Here is a 15,316-nt window from a genome sequence, read left to right as displayed (position 1 = left end):
ATGCATTGTGAGAGTATGAAAAAAAAACATGGCGCAAGCGCGGGAATCAAAGCGATGCATTAATATATACTATGGAAATAATTTGTTTTAGTTGAAAATATGTACAACAAAAGAACTAATGTACAGTTTTAAAACATTTTCATTCGCAATAAATGGTCGGGAGATGTATGCGCCGGTGCGTCGTAACAGTTACGGTGGTCACGTGATATGCGACGAGGAAAAAGTGGTGAGCTGGCTGTTCGAATCGCCAAAAGAATGAGGGCACTACATATTAAGCCACTATAGTACGTCTCTATGTAGTGAATGAGGGGTTAGGGGACAAGGGTGGACATTCGGACACAGCCAGTTTGGCCAACTGTTTCAGGAAGGTAACAAGACGGCGTCGTATGTCACGTGACCAACAGTTGACCAATCACAACTGCTAAAATGATGTACCTCCTGCCCTCTAGTGGTACAGCATTTCATTGTTCTTCCTGTCTCTATAGATCACTGCCATAGAGATTGTAGAATATGAACAAAGATGCCAATGGATAAGTGAAAATGGATAAAGAATTTTTTTTTTTTTAACAAAACATAAGAAACCAACAGTCCTTTGATGTGTTTTTATTCATTTCACTTGAACATGAGTACAGAGACCACATAGTGTTTCCCTCCCCATTTATTTTCTCTCTTGTGACATCATTTTGCAAAAAAAGAAAGGAAAAAAAAGTAGAAGCATAATAGCTAACAGAACTTGTTAAGAGAACGACATCAAGAGCGACGAAAGAAAGAAACACGGCACTCCTGTCTCACGCACACAAACTCTCCCATACCCGATGAAAATCTGCATGCTTTGCGCAAAGCGGCTTCACTCATTATAGCGTACACGAAAGGAGAAACGGGACCTAGCCAAATGTCAAGATAGCAGGGGGGGGGGGGGGGTGTAACGAGACATCCGTGGGCATGCATAGCGGGGGAATGTCGCACCGGTAAAAGTCATTAAACGTCGCGGGTGACCAACTAGAAACGCATCTCGCTTTCCTTCAGAGCTCCGACGCACGACGATACGAACACCACTGGTAATACAAAAATGACGATAGAACTTGTAATAGGAGTGAGAACTATAACAGACCTGCAAAAATGTGACGGCAAAAAAAAAAAAAACAAAACAACAACTAAAAGACCTCCAAAAGCTACACACACTATTATCGCTTCTTAAAATTGTAATGACTTAAACTGCCACGTCTTTAGAATTACCGGAGTAGTAGTAAGTTTAATATATACATGCACAAGTGTACGGAAAGCATTTATTTGCCTAGTACACGCTTTGTCCTCACGAGGAAGAAACACGACCTCACTACTAGACCAACCACGTACGCACGTCTTAGTACAAACATTTTCTTTCCACCACTGTCTGACATTTATGCGCACTAGTACAACTACATGCTACTTCTACGTACGGCAAGACAGAGGACCTTTTATCCTACTAGTGTGCTAAAAATGTCCATTGTACTAGTTAGAATATTGTGTTGCACTAATAGAAGTGTGCAGATGACATCTAGAGCACAACAGCAATGCATAGTTCTTTTACAGTTCTTCTACTAGTGTGCATAAATGTCAAACTCGCTATTAAAACATCACCAGTAAAAAAAAACAAAAAAAAAAACACGTTTTACTAGTACGCCCTAGTTGCTTCTACTAGTACTTTCACTAGTAAAATATTGAGAACATTCTGGTCACTATAGAAGTACTAGTGCCACAAAGCAGGAACAGTTTTGCCTTACTAGCAACATATTCTACTAGTGCACAGAAATATCACAAGAATAATAATAAAAAAAAACGTTACTAGTAAGAAAGTCGTTCTAGTAGTGTGCTGAATTTGCTCACTGGTGAGAACAAAGAGTGAACTAGTAGTTCAATAATTCAGCACACAGGTAGGATATTGAATAAATGCTCAAGTGGTTTGCCGTATTTGTGCGCTACTAGCACTATTAACGAAGCTTAATTGTTGTTAAATAGAATTTTTTGGGGGGTGTTACTAGTAGCACAGCATAGTTCTACTAGTGCACAATACTGTCACAGCAGTGCAAAGAAATGTCACACAGTAAACGAGGAAAAAAACATTAGTAAGACAGCCAATTCTTCTAGTGCACTGAATTGTCATCCCGCGTACTAGTACGCGGCCCAATTCGTGCACTAGAAGGACGTGGGATATAAATGCTCCGACGACGAGTGCGGCCCGTGTGAACTAGACTAAATCACCACAGGCGGCTGAGTGTTGCAAAAGCTTTTATTGTTGTGAATTCAACCCGCTCGGCGGCGTTTTCAGAATAAAAGATCGGTGCAGAAACACGTGAACGAAAAGAAAAAAAAAAGAGGACAATCTACGGGAGGAGCGACGAGAATAGCCAAAATGGCGGCGAGGACAAGGTTAGTATTAATAGATGCACTTTTTTTTTTTTTTTTTTTTAACGTTTCCTTACTTAGACAAGGGAAATGGTGTGGTTTTAGTACAGACATTTTGCTCGCATGCACCCCTCAAACCCGGCCAGAGATTCAGTCTAGTTCACGCTCTGGTACAATAGCGCAGTAGTTCTGACATTATTAAATAGAGATTATTTTTCTACCTAGTAAGGTTCAGTGTAGACGGGTGGTGCTTGGGGAGTCTATGATGGAGATGATTGGGAGCAATTTCTTTTTTCGTTGTTGTTTTTTTTTTTTTTAAATGGATCATTCGGTTTTGCTGCGCTTGACGGCGCCGGGGAGTTTCTCTTGCAACCTGGGGGGGGGGGGGGGGGGAAGCAAAAATATTTGCAGTTAAACCCCCAAGACGGCAGCAGTACGTTACGGCACGGCACGACGCAGCGGCACTTACTTGGCCATCGTGTTGTTGATTTGGGTACGGGCCAAGTCCACGTACTGGTCGATCTGCGTCTGCGGACAGAACAAGTGGGGCTTTTTTTTTTTGTGTGGACGTGGACAACAAACGATGCATTCAGAGGCCTCGGGTGAGCTCAACGCTGACAGACGGCTTCATTTTGACTAGGGCTTAACAATTTTGAAAAATAATTGTTTTGAGAGGCCCTCTTCCTGTCTTTAACAAACGCAAAGCAATAAATTAAGCGTTCACTAAATTGTACAAGAGCATAAAAATAAGATAAGACATAAATTAAGATTATAATAATAAAATGAACAAATTAGTGGCTTAATCACTAAAAAATAGCAGCGGTGAACTGTACTTCAGCAATGACAGATTTGGTCGGCGGATATTGACCGGCAATATGTAGTCATCTCTGAATAGCGCGAGTGTGATACGGGACAAAAGCCGATCCTCACCTTGTTCTTCTCATAAATGGGTGGCAGGGCGAAGAGCAGGATGTCCGCTGCGGAGTCAGAAAATCAGATTTTTGAGTGGTCCGATACAGTACTTAACTCTTTGACTGCCAAAAACGTTAAATAACGTTTAGTAAAATCCTATGGAGTGCCAAAGACGTTAAAAGACGTTTTTTTTTCAAAACAGAGGTGAAACTAACCATTTTCTATTGTTGATTACTCAAAACGGAATAAGGTAGAAACAAACTTTTTTTTTCTGATGAAAGATGAGAGTCCAATCTTTCATTTGGTAGTATGTGTGTTTCCATAGTCCAAACACATACTTTTCTGTGGACCTTGAAAGATCAGTCAAAAATGCTTAAATCGGTTGGCACCCACGGCATTCCTTTTCTGAAAACGTCTGGCAGTCAAAGAGTTAATGTAAATAAAATGTAGCACTTTTTAGTTTTCAATACAGAGTTTGTTTTTTTTTACAGCGTCCTTGTATATGATAATCAGACGGCACATGATGTTCACTACAAACAAATGAGTCAAGTCAATAAATGGGCGGCGCACTCGAGGGCAGCGATGTTGCGGGTCTCACCGAGAATGAGGATGGTGATGCCATTGAAGACGGCGCCCACGTAGGTCAGCAGCCACATGACCACGGCCAACTAGACAAAGACGAAGGCCCAAACTCAATCACCTTCATGTGCTATTAATTGTAAATAAACATCTAATTGCATCAATTACATATTGATTACATTAAAGGAACATTCTGGACATCTTTAATTAATTGGAGCCAAGTTGAGCATTTCAAAGTCATGCGTCTCAAGTTTGAAGTTAAGCCCCCCCCCCAGTAAATTCAAACCTTTTCCCTTATATTATAGCAATTATAGCACTTTAGTTTGGTGCCGACAATTCTATAAGTCCCAAAACAAAAACATCCACAATTCCGTTTTTTCAATGATCCCAAACCTGAGGTAACGTTTGACCAGCTATTGTTTGGTGAAGCGACCACATCTTACCTGCCTTTGTACGTCATAGTCTTGACTCAAGTCAATTGGGTCTGGGTCTGGGGGGTTGGGGTCGCTTCCGCGTTACGTCTTCAGCGGCGGCTCACCTTTAGGGAGTCCACGATGTCCTCCACCAGGAAGAGGCGGCTCATCTGCTTCAGGGCTCGGTTAATGTAGGTCAGGCTGGTGTCCACGTGCTTGCGGAAGGTCTCTGGGGGGAGGCTGACATCCTTATCTATCAGCGATCTGCAGGGAGGAGGAATAGATGAGCTTTTTAAAAATCGGGCTTTTCGTGTCCGCGGTAGAAGCCCGTTAACTTCACTGGTCCGTGAGCTATTTTAGCAAAAAAAAAAAAAAGCTTGGGGGACAGCTACTAAAATAAGAAAGAAAAGGGTGAATTTGGTCGCAGTCAACTGTGATTGGAGGATTTGGGACTGACATAGTGGAGGTTTTGAAATAAACGCCCTGGGGGTTAAAGGTCGTGTCACACAGCAGGCGCTGCCAGGAAAGAATAGTGAGGAAACATGATAGCCACCCTTGGAGCGTGCCGGCACTCGCTCGGTCATTTTCAAATCTGAAGGGAGCTTACTTGAAGGGGTGGCCATCGCCGGACTTCTGCACGGCCTGCACCACCGACTTGTAGATGCGGAAGGTGATGGTGACGCAGAGCAGCGCCAGAAGCAGGTAGGACACCACGCTGATGACGCTGAAGGCGGCCAGCGACAGCAGCACCAGCATGGACAGGCCGAACACCAAGCCGGACTTCTTGGGGTCCCGCCAGTGGATCAGATCCTTGACTGCGGGACAAGCAGGAGTGGAGGGCGTTTACACTTTGTGCATGGCGACACCGTGATGGAAATTCATATAAAGCAACCAGAGTAAAGTTTGACGACAAGAGACGCAGTGGATGCCCCTTTCCATGTTTGTTAAGAGTCGCGCATGCAGAAATGATTTGCCTCTGTACAAGAGTTACGTAACGTCAGGAGTGGGTTGGCACTCTCAAACCGCCAGAGGGAAATAAAGGTGTGTGTGTGTGTGTGTGCTCAATCAAAAAGTGCCGTGTCATGCGGTGGAGACGTCATGTGACTCGGCGCCTCGAGGACAGCTTGCGTCTGGTGGTTTGAGTTTATGTGCGGCTGAAAGGTGGAGCGTGGGGGCGGACGGTGAGTTCCTCGGTGCATATTTTTAGTTCAAGGGTCTCAAACCTTTTGAATCCAGGAGAAATGTTACCTACAAGAGCCTCTCATGATCCTTGAAGTATGTGTGTGTGAGTGTATATATATATATATATATAAAAATGTGGCATCACTAGTCTAAACATGACATTCTGATAAATATTACATTTGCAGAATCTAAGTTATGAAGCAAAATCCAGCCGTTTTTATCCATCTCAAGGGGGCGGCCATTTTGCCACTTGCTGTCGACTGAAGATGACATCAATGTTCCGCAAGGGCTCAGGCAACGGACCAATCACAGCTCACCTGTTTTCTGCAGCTGCGCTGTGATTGGTTGTTACCTGAGCAATGACCTGATGTCATCTTTTAGTCGACTTGCAAGTGGCAAAATGGCCGCCCCCTGAGATGGATAAAAACGGCTGGATTCTGCTGCTTAACTCAGATTCCACTACGCAATATTAAACAGATTAACATATTTAGACTAGTGGGGCTGCATAGAACATTTTGTCCCCAAAAAAATATGTTGGGGGTTGACCTCACCTTTAATTAACGGCAATTTAACAGAACGAACTACAGTACCATGTGCACCCACAAATACCTTTTACTAGTTTCCTATTTTCTTGACAAAACTGTTATGATAAATTCCTAAACATTCATAAATACATAAACAAAACCATTTTGTACATTTTATTAGAGTAAAACTGTATTTTTCACACAACAAAATCAAAGTTCACTTAAACCTAGCAAGTTAGCCTTTTTCATGCAAGATTCAGATTTGATGATACGTCATTAATATCCGAGCTTTTATTTGGATGAGTAATTATCGTATTACGTTTGTATTATTGCCGCTCCGGTGTAAGTATGCACTTCATTGAGTGCAATTCATTTTGCGCAATCTTGAGAAAGATGACTTATGCGCCATCGAATGCCAGCTTATGAGAACTGAACACAAATGACCTAAAAAAAAAAAATGTCTAAAAGGTGTTCGAACCGTTCAATAATTCACATCATGCAAAAGAGATTACGTGTTCAGCAGCAGTAGCTAGCGCTAGCACCATTGACGGGCCTCAAAGGGAAACAAAGAGGGCTCTATTGTTCCTGACTCAGACCGCTTTAAGCCAACAGTGAGATTGTGTCAACAGCGCATACCACGCAGGGAGAACTTTTCCTGCGCCATTGCAGGGAAAACGGCCGAAACCGGGAATAGGATTTCTTAAGGCCTGCACAAAACGCCAGTGTGAGTGCGTGTGTGTGTTTGTGTGAGCGCGCGCCCGTATTGCCAAGAGGCAGCTGGAGCCGGATTGGCTTGTCTGACTGTGGGCTTTTTGCTGGCTGCTCTCTTTTCGTCTGTGTTTAGCTCTTAAAGCTGCACACAGCGACCACAAGACACTTCAGTTCTATCAAAAGACACAAGATGGACAAAACGAGATCATTTTAAGAAATGGCAGCAAGTGAAGCAAATGGCAAGCACAAGGCCTGATTGGGGTCCATTTTCACTCACCAACCCAGAACTTCTGGATATTCCCGAAAGAACGGGACCTACTTAAATAACCTACTATGCTACTGTAAAATCCAGCGACTACGATTTGACGCGCAGCCAGACAGCCGCCCGGCTAACTAGCCAAAAGAATTAGCATTACCTGATACGTGGGTGAGTATTGCCGTCAAGACATGCTCCGCAAGATGATAGGCCTCTGCGACCCACATGTCGACGGCGTCTACCTCTTGGGAGTGTGTGCAGTCAGCGCCAAGTATGTTGCTTTGGGAACATGGCACGCTTGTCAGTGGGGTAAACGGAGCCTGCTGGAAACACGCGCCGCTAGCATTTTCCGGAGTCTTGGATCGAGGAGGCTGCGTTTCGTCTTCTGCCTCTTGACTGCTGCCCAACTGTTTCAGGGCACTGATCGTAAGCTGCTCCTCTTCCACGTCCATCAGGACGGTCGGAGGGGACGGCGGCCCGTGCGCGTCGTCAAAGGGAACACTTTGAGGGTCGTCCGGTTCGTCGCCTTCCCTCGATTTGAGGCATTCTCTCATGAACTCCACAAAGCTATCGACAGGCTCAGAAGCAGAGCCGTTATCGGAGCCCTTTGCATCTGAAATGTCACATGGGTTGTGGGGGAAATGATGGCTAACAGACGCATTGGCGTCGTCACGGGTCGGCAACGCATCCTGCATTTTAGTATCAACTTCACAAGAGTCTGAAAGGAAGTAGTCTTTGGCGCTTTTTGTCACGACCTCATTCTCACAGCAAAAAGACGAGGGCTCGTAATCAAACGACTGCCCCTCATAAGTATCATCTCGCATGAAACTATTTCTCGAGAAGACAGCCACGTCCTTGTCACTATGAGGTGCATTCCCAGCAGAAAAATCAGCTTGGTCTTGACCAGCAATATTTCCTCGCACTTCATCTGACCGCTCATCGTTGCCAGGTGAGTTAATGTCTTTGATTGCATCTGTCAAAGAAGTGGTTGCAGTCTTTGATTTTTCAGGTTGTTCTGGGGATACGTCAAACCCAGAGTCGTTAAGTTCGGATTTTTCTAGGAACGCATCTGGTTGAGGATTGAGGATCTTTTCTGGAGGGTTGTATTCGTCATCAGATTGGACAGGAGAGGAAGGAGGTGAATAGCCTTCCATGAATTCAGTTTCTACAGGCCTTCTGTTAGGCGCTTCTTTGCTTTCCTCCGGTGCCGTTTCTGCCGTTTTTGGCTCCTCGTTGACAACATCGTAGTCTTCTTCCTCAACTTCCATTTCCATCTCCTCATCACTGCAGTTTGGCTCTTCGGTTTCAATGACGTTAATTGTGGGAACTTGCATTAACTTTCTTTCTGATCTTACTGGCGGCGTCACCCTTTCTGAGTCAGGAATAGAAGTTGCAGGAAACGAGGTGATGTTACTGGATGGAAGCCAATCCGATTGTGGAGGCGGGACATCCGGAGTGAAACCGTCTTCAATAACCGTTTCGTCAGACTCCTCTGAACTATCTACTTCTCTAGCCTCTACAGACTCCAGATCGCCAGTCCAGGTAGTCCTCTTGTCATTTTGAGCATCCAGAGTCCCCTCGTGAGGAGGAGACGGAGGCTCAAAGCCGGAGGGAGGTGGATGTGAAGCTGGATGCTCTGAAACGAGCTGCGATTGAGCTTGGACACCAGAGTTGTCCTGTCGAGACCACATGTAGGCTGTTGGCAGGTCAACATCAAAGTCTGCCTCCTCAACACTTGCTTCTCTCTGCGGATCCTTCGGTTTTGGAGAATCAGGCGACAAGTCCATGAAAGCACTGGGGACACCAGCAAGTGCGGGAAGTACAGGATTTTCCTGGGCGGGTTTAAATTCGGAAGAAACTGTGCCTATAACCAAACCTGCAGCATGCAAGTCTGGCACTGGCGGTAGATGTTCCTTCATCCAAGCTTCCGTTTCTTCAAATTCATTCATTTGTCGCAGCTCGCCAAGTACCTCAAAGGGCGATTCAGGTGAATCCTGATCAGGAGAGCCTCTCTTCGTCTGAACTGTTGGCGTATTTCTCTCCACACAATACTTGGGAGGTTTCACTATGTCACAGGGAGATTTGTCATGGTGGCGGTCTTTGAGGTGCGAGGAACAGTCGCTTCTAAAATAAGTCTCCTTTTTGGCGGCAAGGGCTTCCAGAGCCTTAATGCGCTCAGATACCGGAGACGTCTTTATCGGCGACTCGGGCTGTCCCTCGCCTCCACAATTGTCAGGAGAAAAAGAGCCTGGCTGAGAAGAAAAGCGAAGGGACGTTGCAACCCCTTCACTGGGTTTGCTGGAACCCAGCAACATCTTTATGTCTGCATTGACACGCACGGAGAACGACAGCAAAAGAGAAGAAAAAGCAGGGGAGGTCATACAGATCAAATCCCAAGCAATTCGGATATTCTTAACTACTTTATGTATGGCCTTACTGCTACTGCAGCCCAAGCATTCATGCATTGGCTCATGGGAATGTGAGGTCAATGAACAGACGGGGATGGGCCTTCAAGTTTTTGCAGTACTGTACCTGCAAAGAAGAGGCAATTGACATGGGACCCAAATCATAATGATTGCACGGGAAAGCAGACCAAAACTGCAACTGCAACTTGCCCATTGCATTAATAACTTGCAATCAAGTTCCTTAGCTAGTCAATACACATTTGTACGGTACTCTATACAAAATGGCGCCATGTTAGCGGCAGCACAGCTGTGTGACCGATGATTCCAGTAGAGATCCGAGAGGAAGGAGAGGCGAAAAAGAAGGGTGGTCCAGACAAAGGTCAGGATCGCTATCAACAGTGGTGGAAGTTACAGCTAGCAATGTAAGGTACAAAAGATGCCCAACTAAAATGTCAATTGTTTGTGATATATCAATATGTATTGAAAATATTGTATGTCAAAAATGTAATACAATGTTTGATAGGAAAGTAGTAATTGGTATTTTAGGGGTTGCAAAGCAACAACGTACAACAACATCCTTATGCTTCCTTGCGTATCTTGTTGAAATCAAATCTGCAAGCTTCTTATTTGTAACGGCAACATTGTAAAAATGAGTTTGGCATGATATTGAGATAGTACTTCGGGGGTTGACAGATATCACCGCAGTGTTCCTTTGGAGGTCAAAATGAACACCTTACCGTTGAATAGTAGCATTTCCTTCTGGCACCATTTAAGAGTGTAAACAAGAAACCTTAAGATCCACGACGGCGTCTAGCTACCATCTACGTTAGCATCACTACACAGCGCTATTGATGGCATTGAATTGTGAAAAGCGGCTAAACAAAGATGCAAATAAAAGCTAAGTCTTAATGGCTGAAGCAAAGAAGCGTGACATGCGCAAAGCCACAAGCAGATAGTGAGCGGGGTGGAGGCTGGGTGGACGGCCAGGGGGCCCCGTGTGCCCCCACTGTGCTGTGGGTCATCTCTTCAGTGCCAATCTTCCTCCCATGGGCCCCTTTGCTGCTAGGTCTGATGGGGGGGGGGAGGAAGGTGGGACCGACCCCCTCAGGACACCAACCTGATCCATTTTTAGGTGCCTACCCCGGCCCATACGGTGTGAACTGCTCTTGCTCTCGTCTTAAAATAAGGGTGGCAATCTGGGGATTATCTCAAACCTGCAGTTGGTCCCGCTGACCTCAATAATGTTCACTTGCAGGCGATAAAGACGGAAACAGATCGGACTAGCGGCAGCTGCGGAGGCCCGCGTCCTGTTTGTAAAGACGAGCAGAGCAAGACGCCGATTCATGTGATCAAAATGAGGCACTTTGTTTTGCTTTCTGGGGCGTCACAGGACTCAAGACTTGTGACTTTGGCGAGAATGGCACGACAAGGGTGCTAAGGGGGGGCAACGGCTAGGAGTACAGACATTTGGGAGCGAGAGGTGGGCACGAGAAAGAGGGATGGAGAAGCAGGCGAGCGGCACCGAGAGAAGCATACACTTGCCTTGTGACGACTGAATGAGAGATACGGGCGAGGAGGAAAGAAAGGAATCTGAAACAAAATGAAAACGACAACAAAAGGACAGAAGAGGGTGAAGGCAGGAAAAAAAATGGAACCCGTCCACTGCACTGTAAAGAGTGCAGGATCACTTCACGTACTCTATGTGCTACAAACAACAACTATGTATATGCACATGTAGGTTTACAATGTTGTCAAATTACTAACCAAGTACAAATACTTTATTATATTACTGTACTTAACCGCACAATTTGGAAACCTTTTGAGATCATGCGCGCCACAGCCCCCGTGATAGCGTATCATGTCTTTGAAGCTTAAAAAAATAATAATATAACCGACAATGGCCCTTTTACTCGCGTTCTCTACGGGTAATAATGCTGACTCTGCATAGTTCTCCAGTTACGTTGATGGCGTGGCTGACAAGGAAACGTTTTGAATGGGCTGGCTGGCGTTCCGCGAGTGCTGCATTCTTGTTTGTTTCAAGGAATGTGTGGAGAGGTATGATTACTACGCCTATTTCACATGGACTCCCTGATGGGAGAGAGGGGTGCGGCACGTGGATGTGGTACAGGCTTTGCAGGTTGGGGTTGGTGCGCCCTTGCGGGGCGGCATTCCATCTCTTGGCTCGCTGGAGGCCGTTTGCCCTCAGATGCCACACCTTCGATATGTACACTCTCACGTTTCCCACAGTGGTTTTGTACTCAAAAGATATCACGGAGAGCCCGGATGGTGCTGGTGGAGGTTCAGCTGCCATAGCGACATACGCTGGCCTATCTCGTAGCGTCTCCCCCAGAGGGCTCTTTGATTGCTTCAGTGACCTCGGTCAAATGATCCAAGCCGGATCAGGAGGAGGAGGAGGAGGAGTCAGCAGCCAAGTATGAAGAGCAGGAGGCCGAAAGGACTCGATGTTCTGGAGCCTTCCAGAGCCCTGCTCGTATTGATCGATTGACTCCTTTAGGCAGAGGTGGTGCAACACGGTTGTAAAAGTGAAGCCACCACTCTACACAATCTGCACTTTATAGACCCACTATGCCACTATTTGGTGCTCATAACGTTCTCTCGTTGTTGTTTATAACCATGTTATTTGCACAATGACAAATAAATATTGAATTGAATTGCACCTTAATATTTTTTTAAGCAGGATCGTTGCGAGAACACGGAATCCTGGAAGCCAGGGGTTACAAACAGGTTCATGCAGAAACTGCAAAATACTAATTTAACCTAAATTTTACATCTCAATTTAAGGCAAATCATGTTTATTCTTTAAGCTAAGATTTTGGAATCATATCGCTACTTTTTTTTCATGTCTGTAATCAGATTATATATCCAAACCAGGCCTCTTTCAAATAGTGAGAAAATTGCGAAATGAATGCAGTGCTGCCATTTAAAAATAAATTAAAAAACAATCATGGAAACTTAACAGTTACAGCAAAAACATTGAATATTAAATACTGTTATAAATAGCGTCCACTTGGTGTACGCAAAGACGACAGTCACCGGGAAAATATGAACTTCCTACTTTACACTAATAACACAAACACATTTATTGCTTACACATACCAACATGGCGGTGTGCTGACAACTGCCTGAATACAGTGATATCAGATAAGGGTCAACTGAAATTACATGCATGTATGTTCATATGTACTTGCTATTAATGAGATGTGGAGGACTAAATTCGGCTGCAGGGTAAATGTACTCTGTGGGCAGATTTCCTCTGATGCAATGCAGTTGGAGAAACGAGGTCCTCATTTTAAGTGTGCCACTTCCTCTGTGACCGCGGCCAGTCGACAATTAGAACACGGTTCACATACCTCGATTCCGTTAGTTGACGTATTGTGTCGCACAAACCTTTAAATTAGATTTGATTTAAGACAGGAAGTTTAAATGTAACTTGTTAGCAGACTTTACACAGAACTGATCAGCTGATATTTTGCGTGAGTTTTCAATGACGATGCGAGGTCGATTAATGTTTACAGATTGTTAAATAAAGAACTGTTGAATCTGTTAAATCAAATTTGTGAAAAAATAACTATGACAGCAAAAAAATAAAATACAATCCTGGCAGGCTCCACATTGTCACATACGCCAATGATGATGACATAATGCACGTTCCCTTTGGCAACCATTATTCCGTTTTAAAGTTATTTCAATTATCTTTGTGAAGTAAAAAAAGATAAACAGTATGCAACTGGCACCCGCTCTCACTGCCTTCAAAGGTGCCAAAGTCCCATGCGCATCATTCAATACAGTATAAAAATACAGCGTAATGGCAGCGTCCCATTGCCAAACTTCTGACTTCATCCTGCCATGCCGTAGTTACTCAACTCATAAAACCACAAGTTAAGTTCTTCATTCAAATAATTTGAAAAAGGTTCCAATTAAAACTATGTGGTTGTTTTTTTATTGTTACATGTTTTGCAAGCAGCTACATTACTTCATACTACTATACTTCCAGTTGTGCTTGTTTGTTAGTGAATAAATGTTTTATATTCAAAACACCCCACACACACATACATTTTACTTCCTTGAGGTATTGCAATATTAGTGTATTTTAACTTATTAACTTTGAATTTGTATAAAGCACGTTAGAAAAGGGTGAACATTTCTGGTTAATTTCACTGGAAATACTGTCTCCAAATAATTGGAAACTCCAACCACTGATCAAACTCATTGGAATTAATTGGGAATTGAGTATCATTTTTATGGCGGTATTAGGCAGAATAAAATTCTCATAACTGATTAATCAGCCAAATGATTAAAATGACTTTTTACAAAAAAAATATTGTCAGGCAGAACATTTGATTTGACTGTTGTATAATACTTTTTGACCTTTAGATTAAAAAATATATATATATATTTCTAGTCTATGGCATCGGTGACACACAAACACACACACATACCATCAGGGAATAATCCCTGTTGAGAATGCAAGGGAGGGCCCGAAACTCATTTTTGAGGTGATTCATTCAGTTGTGTTGTTAGGCTAGCCTATTGGTTCTTGACTTGACTTCTTTTTTACTTTAATTAAATAGATCCAAGCGCTACGGCATTGTGGCGTCTAATGCAAACTTGTGAAACAGCTGAGCAGCGAAAAGATGACAGCTGCTTGTAGTGGGGATAGTATTACAGTAAGTAAAAGAATAGCCTACCTGATACTTTTCCATGACAGGGAGGGAAATAAGAGATCAATTGAGCTTTCATTTAGTCATATTCAGAAACAGAGGGGGATGACATAATCATCATTTGCCATCACGCCTTCCCGACTCTGATCAAAAAAGTCCAATTAGCGACATATCAGTGGCATCGCATGACACACCCAAGCACATACAAAGGAATTACATTTTTGTTTAGTTTTTTTTCCTTCATGCCTATGAAGGCTTTATTTGCAGAGAAAGATTACTGGAGTGATGGTGAAACCTGCCACTCCCTTATTTTTATAAAATAAAAAAATAAAAAATAAGCAGCCTTTCAGGCCCGAGGTGACAACACTGGCAGTTTGTTTGAAGGACTTGGAGAACAATTAAACGACAGCTACCTTTTAATTAAATTATTATTTAAATAGTCAAGCTTTTGTTTTAATCATGGGGAAGAAAGGTACTGCGCCTTTAAGAGATGGTGGTGCCTTCAGGGGCACTTGCTTCTGTAATTCCCCCGCAGTGCACAACAAACAACATTTTACACTAAGACGTCCTAATAATTATTAAGGTGTTAATGTTGAAAATTAAACTAGGGGGTGGGGGGTTAAGGAAAGTCAAAACCACGGTGGGTACTATTTTTAGTCAAATATGACTACAGGTGTATCCCATTGGAGTCCATACAGTACAATAGCCATCGACAATAGACATGAAAGAAAAAATACAGGCCAAATGGCGGAAACGGACGCTCGCGAGCCAAATAATTGGTAATAATAGTGTTAAAAACATGTTCTAAGTTAAAAGTGATTGCTTTAGTCTGTTTCTTACCGGACGGCTTCGGTTCTTTCAACGCGGAATTTTGTCCATCGGCGAGTCCCTCCGACGAGGATATCTGGGCAGACTGAGTCATTGGATCCATACTGCGTGTTCGACAACGGGGGGAAAAAAAGGGCAGAAAATGTCTTGTTTAGGTCGACTTGTTCTCAAATGTCGTCGTCTTTTCCTTCCCAACCCCAAAGAGCGGGACTTGTGCCTTGCACCGTCGCGTCCGTGAAATGACTGACGCCGAAGATGGAAGGAAACGAGGCGGGCTAATGGAGGAGGGGAAAACACGTCGGGTCGGTACAGAGACGTTCAGGAACTCATCTGCGAGTCGTACATTCAACCATCACACCATCCAATAACTGCGCGAGGCTAAAAAGCGTTGACTTAATGTTATTATTTTTGATTGTGAGCTCCGTTAAACACGTGTTTT

The 15,316-nt window shown here is 43.8% G+C and overlaps 1 protein-coding gene across 4 annotated transcripts; it reads right to left on the bottom strand.

Moving 5' to 3' along the window:
- Positions 1-587: 587 nt before the first annotated feature.
- Positions 588-15,206, bottom strand: rtn3 (reticulon 3). 4 transcript variants are annotated; one of them, XM_077544037.1, is made up of 9 exons: positions 14,890-15,206; positions 10,910-10,957; positions 7,123-9,285; positions 4,897-5,104; positions 4,415-4,553; positions 3,896-3,965; positions 3,316-3,362; positions 2,855-2,913; positions 588-2,758 (listed from the first exon to the last, which is right to left on the bottom strand). In XM_077544037.1, the coding sequence occupies exons 1-9, from the start codon at positions 14,978-14,980 to the stop codon at positions 2,710-2,712; spliced, it is 2,874 nt and encodes a 957-aa protein (XP_077400163.1). In that variant the 5' UTR covers positions 14,981-15,206; the 3' UTR covers positions 588-2,709. The 4 variants fall into 4 exon arrangements, with proteins under 4 accessions (XP_077400163.1, XP_077400165.1, XP_077400164.1 ...); XM_077544039.1 differs by lacking the exon at positions 7,123-9,285 and having other exon boundaries at positions 14,890-15,184; XM_077544038.1 differs by lacking the exons at positions 10,910-10,957; positions 14,890-15,206 and adding an exon at positions 9,400-9,494.
- Positions 15,207-15,316: the final 110 nt, after the last annotated feature.

Source organism: Vanacampus margaritifer, chromosome 15 (assembly GCF_051991255.1).
Source record: "Vanacampus margaritifer isolate UIUO_Vmar chromosome 15, RoL_Vmar_1.0, whole genome shotgun sequence".
Lineage (NCBI taxonomy): Eukaryota > Metazoa > Chordata > Actinopteri > Syngnathiformes > Syngnathidae > Vanacampus > Vanacampus margaritifer.
Note: the sequence above shows the minus strand (reverse complement) of the source record. Positions and strands in the feature narration are given on the sequence as shown.